Source organism: Rhinolophus sinicus, chromosome 12 (genome assembly GCF_057876585.1).
Source record: "Rhinolophus sinicus isolate RSI-liver-muscle chromosome 12, RSI-T2T, whole genome shotgun sequence".
Taxonomy (NCBI): domain Eukaryota; kingdom Metazoa; phylum Chordata; class Mammalia; order Chiroptera; family Rhinolophidae; genus Rhinolophus; species Rhinolophus sinicus.
The window spans coordinates 31,327,526-31,341,750 of record NC_142512.1 but is presented as its reverse complement, the minus strand read 5'-3'; the positions used below and the strand labels follow the sequence as shown (position 1 = coordinate 31,341,750).

The following is a 14,225-nucleotide window of genomic DNA, read 5'->3' as shown; positions in this document are numbered from 1 at the left end:
GCAGACAAATCCTATCCTACTTCCCTCACCGTGGAAGTGAGATATCTCAGGTGACCTCTCAAATCAAAGAAATAAACCTTTTAAAAAATGAATTGCTCTCTTGACCTGAGACATAGTACTTAAAAATTCAAAACATTTACATCATTTATTTTATTTCCAGTAAAAGTGGAACACAGAGAGCGGGGAGGAGTGAGAAAAGGAAGAATGAAGCGTGAGGAGAATACGAAAGACTGGCTTATCCCTTAAACCCGCTATAAGGGACAGTGGAGCACAGTAAGAAGAAGGACCAGAAGTCAATTAGTATCCATAGTTATTCCAGAACCTTCTGATAAACCTTGGAGTAGTGGACAGTTCATTTGATTCCCCAGGGCCTCAATTTCCTCATGTGTAGAATGAAAGGATTGCACTAGATGATTTCTAAGGGCCTGTTTGTTTCTAACGTCTCATTACTTCTTTAACAACCATAAATATTTTTAGAGAAGGACTTTGTAACCATGCCTTAGCTTCTGTTTCGGCTTTATTCCACTTAAGCCTCCCTGCAACCAGTATATTCATCCAATGAGAAGGCTGAATGTCTTCCGTCTGTCACAGTCTCAAACCCCTGCAGGAGTTCCTGGCTTCATTCCTACTCCCTGATGACTACCTTTCTCCTTTCTGTATCATCCAGCCTAGGACTCCATTGCCTTTTTCTCTCTTCCTTTCATCACACCATGAAGAGGGATGGATAAAGGCAGGCCAGGCCAGGCCAGGAATTCAAAGTTCTAGCCTGCTCTGGTCTCCCAAAGCAGGTAACCTGAGGGCCCCTCTACATAGTCTGCCTTCTGCCCAGCCAGGTACATATACACTTGGATAGAAGCCAGTTCCTAAAGGGTTCAAAAAACATCACTTCTTGGCCAGGATAAAACCAGACCACCTCCCTGCACCCATAGCCTTTATGGGACTGCCTTGCACCATCCAACATGGATAACTTCACTGACTGAAGATAATGCAGTATCACCTATCCCCTTATCTATCTATGTTGGGCTTCTCAGTCTCTCTGTCTCTCTGTCTCTCTCTGTCTCTCTGTCTCTCTCTCTCTCTCTCTCTCTCCCCCTCCCTCTCAGAATGAAAACCAGATGCAGCTCACCCATTGGCATTCACAGTTCAGCCCGCCACACACCATACCCTGCAGAGGCAACCGCCAGCCACGAGAGCATTTGTATGATTCCAGATCTAAGACAGTGTTGAAGTTACTACACAAACCAAACATTGTAAAGAGCAAGGGAGTCTATGTAAATACAGTGAGGAAAAGAAGCCAAGGAGCGCAGCCAGCCAGGGGGAGGGCGGGACGGGGGGAAGTACAGAAAGTCATAGATAAGGCATCCAGGCTTCACAGACACCACACGCAGCAGAGATGTCAGAGTGCAGAGACTTGGAGCTTGGCATCGTTTGAGCGGCTAAAGCCTAAAGGGCAATTAGGCTATAATTTATATACTGTAACGCTTCCAATGCTCCTAAGCTGTAATAGAAACACAGCTCATTAAACATAGCCAATCTATCATCCCCTCAAGCACCTTGTAACTGTGCTGTGAGAAAACCAATCACCTTTACATTTTAATAAAAATATTATCTTGCCTGAGTACAGAGAAAGGGGTGTAATTTATGGGATGAAAACTGAAATTTTTAAAGGGCAGGGTGAGAAATGGATGCAGAACTTTTAACCAACAGACCTAGGGAGTTCATGGTCTTTCTTCTTAAAAACGTGTCAGCAGGTCTTTAGAAGCTGAATTTGGACCTTAAAATCAGGGGGATTATGTTGTCAGTTATTTTTAGATCAACAGTGTAAAAGGTAAAATGGGTGAAAATGGTACTTCTTTCAGAGCTACTTAGCTAAGTCCGTTAAACTCAGTCCACAGGCCTCCCTGTACCTGTGTTTTTAATTTTTCTTCGCTTAATACCTCATCACTTCATCACTGAGAAAAATTAAGACATAAACATTGTTTCTACACATCATTTTAAAAATTTCTACACTAACTCTCACTGTCCATCCTCAGCAATGAGGCTAAAACTATCTTATCCAAAGAGAACAAATGGATTTCTATGAATAGTTATATTAGTTTCCTAGGGCTGCTGTAACAAATTACCACAAACTGAGAGGCTTAAAACAACAGAAATTTATTCTCACCGTTCTGGGGACCAGAAATCTGAAATCAAGGTGTCAGCAGGGCCGCCTCCCTCTGGAGGTTCTCGGAGAGAACCTTCCAGCTTCTGGAGGCTGTTGGCATTCCTTGACTTTTGGCCACATCACTTCAATCTCTGCTTCTGTGGTCACATTGCCTTCTTCTCTTCTATCTGCCAAAGCTCCGTCTTCCTCACTCCTGTAAGAATGTCTTTATGAGGACATTTATCATCGGAATTAGGGCCCACCCAGATAACCCAGGATAAACTCCTCCTCTCAAATTCCTTAACTTAATCACATCTTTTGCCACACAAGGGAACATTTACTCTTTCATCATATCACGGTCATATTCACAAGTTCCAGGGATGGGGACATGGACATAACTTTTAGGAGGCCATGTGTAGCCCACTACAATAATCATGATTGCCATTTAACAACTGAATATTTTATAACAATGTACTCCTTATAAAGTGCACTCATGTACATTATCTTACTTAATCCTCATAATAGGTCTGTTTGAGGGTAGAGAGCCAACGAATTAGGTAACCATTCATTCCTTCATTCATTCCTTCATGGAGCAATCATTTATTGAGTACCTACTTTACTCTTTGCATAGCCAAGAGTAAACGATACAAAAGCACAGTCCCTGTCCTGGCAGGCCCTCAAAAAGTTGTCCACAGTCATGTAGTGCCTTTCAAATAACCTTGAGACAAGAGTATGTTGCATGAGGTAGGACCAATAAAAGCCAGATGAGCGAGCAACCATCCCATCAAGAAAATGTGTCCGAGTCTTGTCTGGAATCCCCACTTTGGCTTTACGCCCTGAACTTCATTCAGATTTCTGCCTTTACAACTCTCAGTGCCTCCTCCCGGGCCTGCTCACCGCGGAACCTCCTGCCCATCTCACTGCCTAACAAAGCCTGAAGCTCAGACTGTTGCTGTCAGGATCAGCCCTGAACACTCTGCCAAGTCCTGTCACGTCAGCACAGAACAGAACTGAAAAGGGCACACGGCAGACCGTCACAGTTTCAGACTTTGCTCTGTGTTTGTCGGTAGCACCAGTTTGTGGATACTGTTTAAAGAGTCTCTTTAACTACAGATTAAGGCCCAAAGAAGGAGTTTTGAAAACAAAGTAGAACACTGAGTAGTTCCTTATCTTTTAAACTTCTACAGTCAGTCAGAGAAACCTTAACCTTGCCATATTTATACAATGAAAACCTTCTACCTGGAAGGTGAGTGACACCAACTTTCCAAATGTTCTTTAAAAATAAATCATCAAGCATTCAGAGTTGGAAGGGACCTTAGACATCATCTAGCCCAACCTCCTCTTTTTACAGTTGAGTAAATAGACCTGAAGAAGTTAATGGCTTTGCCCAAGACACTCAATGAAATTAGATACAAAGCCTATCAACTGCTCCAGGGTCCCATGAAAAACTGTTACTCACAGCCCCTCCTTGGAGAAAGTCAGAATAACCAGAAAGTTCATGGCCAGTGTCTATTAAGATCTGGAAAAATATCTATCATCTACAGAGGGAGACAAAAATATGAGTGACTTTTACACTAATAGGCTTCAGAGAAATGACTACTGGACTTTATAATGAAAATGTTGTTAAAAGCATTTTGATAACCCAGAAATCATACAGTAACAATCTAAAATGGGCTGCCCTAAAAAAAAAAAAAAAAAAAAAAAAAAAAAACCTAGGGATGTTTAAATTACTCAGGAGTAAGCTATTTAAGCTATCTTGTACTTTAGAAGCACTTACTTTATATGTCAGAAAGTAATAAGTTTAATAGATAAAGTTATTCCTTTTCTATTAAAACAGATCTATGAACCTCTGCTTAGCAAAATATTCCACTAATGCTTTGTTTTTCAAGTTCACATACAATTAAAACTACATTTTTTTCCCTCAAGTACATATTCAAAAATTCAGACTGTATCATGTGCCTTTCCCACAATATCCTAAGGAGGAATATTTCATTATATGCTGAGAATTAGTAACACTTCATATGTGTGAGAAATGTACCCTCCAGTTTTAAACAGCACTTTCAAATTCATAATTTCACCCAATCATCACAGCAGTCCTGTGAGGAATGAAAGGGGAGATGTTTTGTCCACATTTCATAAATAAGGCAGCAAAGGCTCAGAGAAGTCAAGTGACTTGCTAAAGGTTAATTACAGAGCTAATAACTGGTGGATCCCAGCTGGGATCCAGGTCTTCTGCTATTTGCACTAAATGACATAGCCTCTCAGGTTAAAAATATGCAAGACACATGCTATTATAAAGAAGAGGTATTTTCTAACTTAACAAAACTATGTTGAAACTATTTGCCTCCAAACCAATGCTGTGGAAAATGTGTCATCTTGGATTCTCAAGGATATTTACTCCTTTTTAATACCAGTTGGATAACTTAATGTCTTGTACCATTTTATTCCAAAGCAAATAGATGAAGTTTGGCGTGAAATGCGATGGATCATGGATGCTCTCCAGTATGCAAGATACAAACAACCAGTTTCTGGCTTATACATCACTAAGCTGATAGACCTCTCAGATGAGCAGACCCTAAAGAAGATCAGCTCGACGTCTTCACATATAGACTGTCTTCCATCCCCATCCCCATCCCCAGAGATGCACAGAAGAAAGGCAGTGAGTGGTAAGCAATAAGGTCTAAAGTTATGTATTTCAGTCACCAGATTCTCAGTCCTCTCTCCACGGATGAGGTTCTTTTGTTCTGGGGCACGAGTCCCAGCAAGCAGTAGAAAACACTGCTCAGTGGTAAAAGCCTAAAAGCATAGAGGGAACAAAATTGGAACCGTGGAAGGGTAGGAAACCAAGGCAATAACCTAAGATCAATTCCATTGAGGGGTAAGGAAGATTCAGTCCACTTCTAGCCCAAGCTTTTAAGATACAAAAGAACACAGAGCAGGGATGAGGCTTCAGAAGTACAGAACGGAGACTGCTACAGTGCCAGGTATGGGCCAAGTCAGCTGAGGGAATCTGACCAAACCAGGTAAGGGAGGAGAATGGGCCCGGCCTTTAGTAAATAGGGGCTGACAGGAACGAGGCAGGAAGTAGGTTCAACCTGAGTAAGAGCTCAGGGCAAACTTCCCACCCACATGGCACCAAGTTCCTAACGTGGGAGGTGGGGAAGAGAAACCTTCGATAACCTAGAATCAGAGCCTAAGACTAAATAAGTAGGTTGGCATCGTCCTGGACACAACAAGCAAGAGACAACTTTCAGGCAAACTGGAGGAGATATCCATCAAGTTACCTCCACTCTTAGGAATCAAGTTTGAATTTACATGGCAAATGCTAACCATAAATACATGGCTGGGTTCACACAGATTTCTGCAAAACACCTACATGCTTAAAAACAGAGAAAACATACTAGTCAAAGGCAATCAAATGCTCTTGCCTAGCACATGTTGAGACTAGTGCCATTTTTCTAATCAATTAAAATAATGGCATTCAAAGTATCTTTCTTGATTCTATAGCTTGCCAGAGTTTCAAGTTTATAAGCTTTACAGTAATAATTGATATTTTTAATAAACAGTACTGAAATGTGGGTCTGTCCCATAGGGGGCAGCAATGGTGTAGAAGGAACTGGGCTTGAAAATCAGAGACCTGGATTCAAATCCCGGCTTTGTGTTACTAGCTATGTGAGTTTGAACAGATTGCTGTATCTGAATCATACCTGAAATGAGAATCATAGCTACACCTCAAAAAGCTACTTGTGAATAAGATACTCTATGTCAGAGATGCATGGCATCTAATAGACAATAAACTGTAGTTATCATGTTTAATGTTATGATTCTTCTTATAGCAAACTTTAGCAAGGATTTGCGCATTTTCTGTAAGTAAGTTTCTGTGTGCTCCTATGTTTTAAAAACTACAATGTCTAAAAATCAAAACTGGGCAAGTGGGAGAACTTGAACGACAATTAATTTACGTTACCAAAGGTTTCTATGATTTACCAAATATCTCAACAAAAGAATTCTTTAAGTAGAGTTTCTCAAGTGTATTTTTATAGATTCCTACTGGGCTAAAATATCATCCCTGCCAGAAGTTAGTCTAATGCATTAACAACAAAATCTCCTGATAATTGCATATGTGCTCTGATAAGAATATGTATAGGATACTATGGAATCTATTGGTTGTGTTAACCGTAAACTCATAAGATCAAAGGGAGCTTCCTGGAGGAGGTGACAAAGTCAAGTATGCAGGGGAAGTAGGAGTTGAGCCAAAGAAGAGGAAAGAGGAGAGCATTACGGCAGAGGGGGCAGGATGTACAACTATGCTATAGTGCAGGAACTGCAAGCAATCTGGCTGAACTCAGACTCCAAGCACATTCTTCATTCTTTTCTTTTTCACTTAAAAAAATATTTATTGGCTACCCACCATATTCCAGGCCCTCTTTGAGGTAACAGGAATATAGTGATAAACAAAGCAAAGTTTCTGCTCCCACCGAGCTTACATGCTAAAAAGAGGGACAATGAAAACGTACACAAACAAGGTAATTTCAGATGGTGAACATTCCTATGTATGATACAAAACAACCCTCAGGGTGGGCAAGGGGAGTGCTGAGTTCACTAGGTTGATCAGCAGAGACTTGTCTATGAAGGTTATATTTGAACCAACCACAGGAAAAGGAGCCAGTAGTGCAGAGATCTGGAATTGGAATATTCTAGGCAACCAAACAGCAGAAGGCTCTGAGGTGGGTGCGGGAGGGAGGGAAGAAGGCCAAGGCCATTGGAGAAGAGTGAACAGGGCAGTAGTGAGAGAGAAGGTGGAGAGAAAGGCAGGGGCCAGATCAGGCAGGGCCATGGGAAGAAGTTTGGATTTTATTCTGCTTGTGATGAAAAGCCATGGAAACTTTTAAGCAAGGATTGATATGTTCTAAATTACTCTTTAAAATCAAACCTGGCTGTTGTATGTATGGGGGACAATATTGGAAGCCGGGAGATCGGTTAGGAAGCTGTGAACAGAGGAGAGACAAGTTTTCTGGCTTGACTGCCTCAGGATATCATAATGCCACTTACTAAAAAAAGGTTAGACAGGAGGAGAAACACGTTTGGGCGGTTGGGCATCTTGAATTTGAATTGGTTTGGGGACATTTCACATAAAAAGAAACTTTCAGGAGAAAATAGGATGTATGGGGTCTCAAGAAAGAGAACTGGATTGCTGTAGATTTAAGAATTGTTGACATATGAGTGATGTAGCTACAAAAGTGTTTAGGATTCCCCAGAGAGTAGGTGTGGTAGGAAGAGGAGACCATGGAAGGATCCCTGTGGAACAGAACAGCAAGACTTCTTGGACTAAGAAGGAACAACCAGAGAAAGAAGAGAGAGAGAGAGAGAGAGAGAGAGAGAGAGAGAGAATAGTGTCACAGAAATGAAAGTGTGTCAAATGATAGTGAGAGGTTAAATGAAACTGTAAAGCTTCTGTTGTTTTGTTTGGTTCTGTTTTCAACAGGAAGCCGTCAGTAATCTTGATAGTTTATGAAGGGACGGAGAGAGAAACTAAACAGAAGTAGATCAGGGAGTGAGTAGGAGGTAAAGAAGTGGGACCAGTGAGGATACACTCTTTTTCAAAACTTGGCTGTGAAAAAGAGAAGAGGGAGGGCAGTAGCTAGAGAGACATAGGGTTGAAAGGGCATTTTTCAAAGGCAGGATGGATGTGCCCTCTGTCCTTCCACAATTTACATAATTCTACAAACAACTCGATTCTACTTCCACCTTCACAGCCCTTGTCTGTCCTCTCTGCTCACAGGACATCCCCAGTGTTTAATCTTCTCTTGGCCACAGGGTCCTAAGTGGGTCCCCCCTAGCTGTATGCGGGCGGCCGGTCCTGTGCCATAGAAGTGCCAAACTCTCACGTTGGCCAGAGGATGGGTTACATACACTCCCTGCTGGAAGGATCTGGTCAATTACATTCAGATTTTATTATTAACTTAAAATGTGAGTGATCATTCTGTTTCTTAAAACATAACCCTCTCTCGGGTCCATTTATTTCTCTGAAGCCAAGATTCCATGGGCTGTGAAACACGAAGACATGGAGGGCAGCAAATGAAAAATGAACTCAGTGACGGGGAAACTGCCGAGAACTGGGAGAACCATTTAGTGTCCTATCCGCTCACAAAAACAAAAGCATTGCAGGGCAATGAACTCTGCTCCTTCATACTCAGTCATCTCCACTAGTGTGACTGCTTGTAATTGTTTGGAACCATTTATGAAGAGGAAAAAGTCCAATTTAGAGGAACATCCCCACTGGGTTTGTTCACAGGGCAAAGTTTGTAACACAATTCCATCTGTGTGGGTAGGATTCACCTAACTTCTGAGGAACCTGCTAGAAATACAGAGCCGATCACAAGCCTAGCCTCTGGTGCCAGCCCAAGATTGTGTTTTAAAGCTGTTGAATACCTTGGATTTGTTTGTGTGTAACTGTGTGTTGGGGTGGGGGTGGGGGTTGGAACTTCCCATTTCTATGTGGTTTTCAAACATGAAGTAGAATTCCTCTGAGTCAATTAAAATTAAGCATCTCCCAAGGACCCAAGGGGGAAAGTTGGCTCCTAGAAAAGGCAGCTCAAGGCAGGGGGTGGAATGATTTGGTCCATCACATGGGTATTTTCTTTCCCACTCCTTTTCTGTGGGTATAGTGGTCACGGGCAGCAGTAATTTTTTTTTCCGATACTGCTATTTCTCCTAGTGACGCATGGGTGAAGCAACAGAGGGGAGGGGGGCATTGTTTCCTTCAGATGCGTTTGAAGATTATCCTGAGCTTCCGAAATGTAAATCTTCCTGGTAACCTTTTCCCGGATGATGATTAGCAGACTGTAGCATAAACTAAGCAGCTTGAAAGAGCAATAGGAATCTGAAGATGTTATTTCTCTTGGGAAATTAGAAAGTGGACAAACCCCTGAGGTTCAACCCAAAGCCTGATGAGAGATATATTAAAATTCAGTCTATAGAAATTATTGAAATTCGACTTAAACACAGTGGAAATAGATTCAACGAAGCACAAAAACAGAAATACAAATTTGGACAGTGATAAATGAAAAATGTGAAGATATATTTTTAGGGCAAGTACTGCTTATTCCTTTCTTTGTGTCTTGCCATGTCCCCTGCTTTTCAGAGAAAAGCAATAGCTTTAAATGAATTATTCTTTCCTGAAATGTCGTCTTCCATAACACCCTCAAAATCCCCATCAACTCTACTCTGCTGTTGTTGGCCTGATCCACAGAGACCAGGAGTTGCAACACCCATTACAATGGCAAGAAACCAAGCTTCCTAAGCCAGCATGAATACTATGGGCAGAACTTTCATCAAATGGCTCCTGGGTCAACCAGAGGGAAATGCAAAGTTCTCCCAGTGCTAACCTGCCCACTGGGCCCTCGCAGGGAAACTGAAGAGCACAACCAGGTTTATTAAAGTAACAACTGGGCAGGGCGCCGCTAGTGCTTAATGGAGCATATGGCTGGATCTGGAGAAGGAAGCTGCACTTTGCATTCTTTTCCAGGAAGGGAGGGAGTGGCAGTGCCTAAGTCCCTGGAAACTCTCCTCAGTGCCCTGGCTGGCATCCTGGAGATTTTCCCAGCTTGTTCTGGGAGAGGTATCCCTCTCGAAGCAATACGTTCCACTAAGTCTTATAATAAATAATATAACCACCGTGGAAGTTAAACATTTAGATTCCCTGAATATTACTGGAGCAGTGATTCCCAAGTGTGGGTCCAGAAGCCTACAGGATAAGAGGGGCCACTCTATACCCAAGCCCTTTCTCATCTCCTTCCTGGGTTACTACGGTAGTAACTTGCTCTCCTCTCGATTTAGCTCCTCTCTCCCTTGCTCCTGGGAGCTATAGTAAAGAAGTTGCATCATTTACTAATTCAGCACTAAACTTAGGTTGGGAAATACTGTACCAGACTAGATCATCACCAACACAAAACACCATACAAGAGATTATTATTCTCCTTTATTCATAAAAGCACTCTCACAGCAAAATCTTCAAGTTTATCTAATTGCTGGTTTGTATTTTAATGTCACCTCTTGATATGTTTCTAGTTATTCTCTATTTAAGAGTGGAAAAGGCTCTCAGTAATATTAACACCTTCTGTCTGTAAGGCACTTGAAGCATTGTTAACAAACTAATTTAATCCTCATAGCACCTATGGAAGATGGGCAATATCATTAGCTACATGCTACAAGATGAGGAAAGGTTCAGAGGGGCTAAATGATTTGCTCACGATCATATACACAGCAAGGAACAACACGGGACTTCAGCCCAGGTTTATCTCATTTTAAGACAATTGTTCTTTCTGCTACAACGGGGCTGACTCACCAAGTCAAGAATCACCAAATCTAAAGCAAAATGATTTAGGTGATTGTTTTCAGGAAATTTGATGGCAAATTAAGTAAATTAGATCTTTGCAGTCTGTTTCAGTATTGTTTTTAAGAGGCAGTCAAATTTCACCACTGTTTATGCTCCCAGATTTCAATATTTGTTTCAGTTTCAATTCAATTCAACATGCTTTACTGAGAGCTTTGTGTGTGCCAGATACAACACAAGAGGCTGATAATACAATGATGATTCAGTCACAGTCTAGTTAGGAGGTCCTCACGGTCTGCTCATATGTCCAAGTTCAGATTAGATGATCTGGGACATACAGAAGTCCCTTTACTTGACTTACTTCTTCCTTAGTCCATTCCTCCACTGGATGACTTCCTCAACATTTTCTCAACAGAGATGAATAAGACATAATGCATGCTCTCTAGAGTTCATAGTTCAATGAGGGAGATAAACATGCAGATGAATAATTTATAATAAACCGTGACAAATGCAATAACAGAGATACAAATAAAATGCTAGAAGAGCCAAGAGAACTGAGCAACTAACTCCACCTGGGGAAATCAGCACAGACTCTTCCTAAGAGACTGAGTCTTAAAATATGGTGATCTATTGAAATATTAGAATGTCAGCCCTTTAAAGCATACCTTCATATACTCCTTAGCCTCCTGGAAACAATAAACGCTCTCTATTTATGTGTTGAGAGGTCAAAATGCAAACTGTTCTTGCACCATCCTTGACCTGACTATGGGCTGGAAAGAGGAAGAAAATGTCACAAATTCCTCAGCAGTTGCTTCTAGTTATAGTAATTTTTACTATCAGACTTCTAGTAGGTTGAATGGTGGCCTCATGAAAAAGTTACGTTCATGTCCTAACCTTTAGAACCTGTGAATGTGGCCTTATTTGGGAAAGGGGTCTTTGCAGATGTAATTGAGGCTCTTGAGATAAGCTCATTCTAGATTATCTGGGTGGACCGTAAATCAAATGACAAGTGTGCTTATCAGGAACAGAAGAGAGTCCACATGAAGACATAAGCAGAGATTGAAGTGATGCAGCCACAAGGAATGCCAGCAGCCACCAGAAGCTGGAAGAGGCAAGAAAGGATTCTCCCCTAGAGCCTCCAAGGTGCAGCCCCGCTGACATCTTGATGTCAGACTTCTGGCTGCCAGAGCTGTGAGAGAATCAGTTTCTGTTGCATTGAGCCACTCAGTGTGTCATAATTTGTTACAGCAGCCACAGGAAACATACAAGCAGCAGCAATGTCAAGAAGCCCTTACTAAGCTTAATGTATATAACTTTGTGTGGTAACTATACAAAGTGGATTAAATGAACCAGGTCTCAGCCCTCAGGAAGCTTCCATGGAAATGCTAAGGTGAATGGCAGGATAGCAGGTCTTTGGAGTGAGACAAATCTGGATGTGGGTTCCTATTCTCCCACTTAATCAGCTATATGAATTGGAAATTGTAATAAGCCTAAGCTTCAGTATTATTATCTGCAAAATGGGAATTATTGTAAGCATTAAATAAGAAAGCACCTAGAGCACTTAGCATAATGGCTGGCCCACAGTAAGCATTAAGACAATAACAGGTATTGTTATTACTATTGTGGACATAAATTAATGTATGTGGACAGCTGAATAGACAACAGTGATCAAATAAATAGAGATGCTCAACTAAAGTCAATTATCATTTCTTTGCATGGATCTTATTTCCGGCCCAATTTCAAACCTTTGGTTAACCTCTCTTCCTCATCACCCCTATGGCACCTATCGCTGCCATCATCAAAAACAACCAATAGTTCTGAGACCCTGTTACTTGCAGTGCCCATTTTTTTCCTCTAAAAATTGGGGAAAGTCATGTCTAAAACTTGTTTTAAGAATATCAAACTCATTCAGCCCAAGCCTTTATCAAACTCTCTACTTTTAGATTGAAAATCTCTTTATATCTGTCTTCATCCCTAACCACGTGTCCTTCTAGCTTTTTCACTGAAGATCAGTGCAAGCACTGGTACTCAAAAGTGATCACCCCTCCTTGTCATATCCATCAATCTGTAACTCTTATATCTTCAACAGTTCCCTCTCCAGTGGTTCCTTCTCTACCCACACACATCTTTCCTCAACCTTGGGGTTCTCAACTTGGCTACTCCACCAGGCTCCCATTCCATCTCCTCCGAGGTGTTTTGGCCAACCCCTCAAGCTCAACCTGCCCATAATTAAATTTACCATCTCTTTCACTGCCCAACCTTACTGTAATTGAACCTCTCTGGTTTCAGGCACTGTGGCTTGAAATCCGTTAGTCACTTAAGGGCCTTTGCACTTGCTTCTTCACGTTGTCTGGAAGACTCTTCCCTAAAACTTTCAATAGCTGGTTCCTCCTGATCATTGAGGTCTTACCTAAACTCCCTTTTCTACAGAGATTCCTCTGCTGGCTACTTTATCAAAAGAACCTTCCTCCCAAGTCTCTCTACGTGAAACCCAGTTTCCTTTTCTTCATAGAACTTTGCCCTATCTGAAATTACTCTTACATATTTCTGACTTATTTGTTGACTAATCTACCCACTATGAGCTGCTTGAAAGCAGAGACCATGTCTGTCTAGCACAAAATAAGCACTCAGTACACATCTTTGAATGGCTTTCTTGGATTTCTATTTTCCTCCACATAATCTCTGCTCTTGCTCAGCCCCGCAACTTGAAAAAGATAAATAGAAAACAGAGCTTAGACCACAGCCTCCTAGCTGGCGTCCCTACTGTCTGTTTCCTCCTCATCCAGTTCATCTCACATCCTACCTGCTGCATAATTATCTTAAATCACAGCTCTCATCTTGTCAATTACTTCCGCAAAATTCTTCAATAACTACTCACTGGCTGCAAAATTAGGTACAAACGCCTTATCTCGGTATTCACTACCCTCTTCTGGCTCCATCCTACCTTTCGCTAAATTCCCTCTTTAAACCATTTATTTTGAAATAATTACAGAAACACTAGGTTGCAAAGAAATGTACGAGAATTGCCATGTACCCTTTCCCCAGCAGCTCCCCAGTGTTAACATCTTACACAGCTCTTGTACAATCTCAAAACCAAGATGCTGGTACAATCCAGAGAGTTTATCCAGATTGCACCAGTTATATATACTTGTGTGTGTGTGTGTGTGTGTGTGTGTGTACGTGTGTGTGCATGCACATACGCACTCGAGCACACAGACTTACTTGTGTATCTGTATGCAATTCTATCATATGTGTAGCCTTTGGTAAGCACCATAATCAAGATACTCAACTGTACCATCACCATAAAACTCTGTTATCCGTTTATAGCCTTATCCATCCCCCCATCCATATCCCTGGCTACTACTAGTCTGTTCTTCATCTCTATAATTATTTCATGAAGGTTGCATAAATGGAATTCTTTACTTTTATTGATGAGTAGTATTTCCATAGTATAAATGTACCACAGTTTGTCTAACCACTCATCCACTAAAACCACTAAAGGACATTTGAGTAGTTTCCAACTTGGGATTAACACAAATGAAATTGCTTTGAACATTCATGTATGAGTTCCTGTATGCAAATAAGCCTTAATTTTTCTACAAGAAATTCCCAAGAGTGCAATTGCTGGCATCTTACTTTTGTAGCCTCATTTTCCCAACATTCCATTCCTGTTCCCATATGTTAGTCAAACAGGACTACTTGTAATGTATCCTCTTCCTCTCTGGTTTCTAATCCTCATTATCACTT

The 14,225-nt window shown here is 41.3% G+C and overlaps 1 protein-coding gene across 3 annotated transcripts in view; it reads left to right on the top strand.

Annotated features, from left to right (window-relative positions):
* The window catches only part of ANKFN1 (ankyrin repeat and fibronectin type III domain containing 1), a 378,383-nt gene that overhangs the window by 353,919 nt on the left and 10,239 nt on the right, over window positions 1-14,225 (top strand). For all 3 annotated transcript variants that reach the window (XM_088802168.1, XM_088802169.1, XM_088802167.1), the window contains exon 19: window positions 4,596-4,809. In XM_088802168.1, coding sequence (XP_088658294.1) covers window positions 4,596-4,809 — 214 coding nt within the window. The remainder of the gene's footprint in view (window positions 1-4,595; window positions 4,810-14,225) is intronic.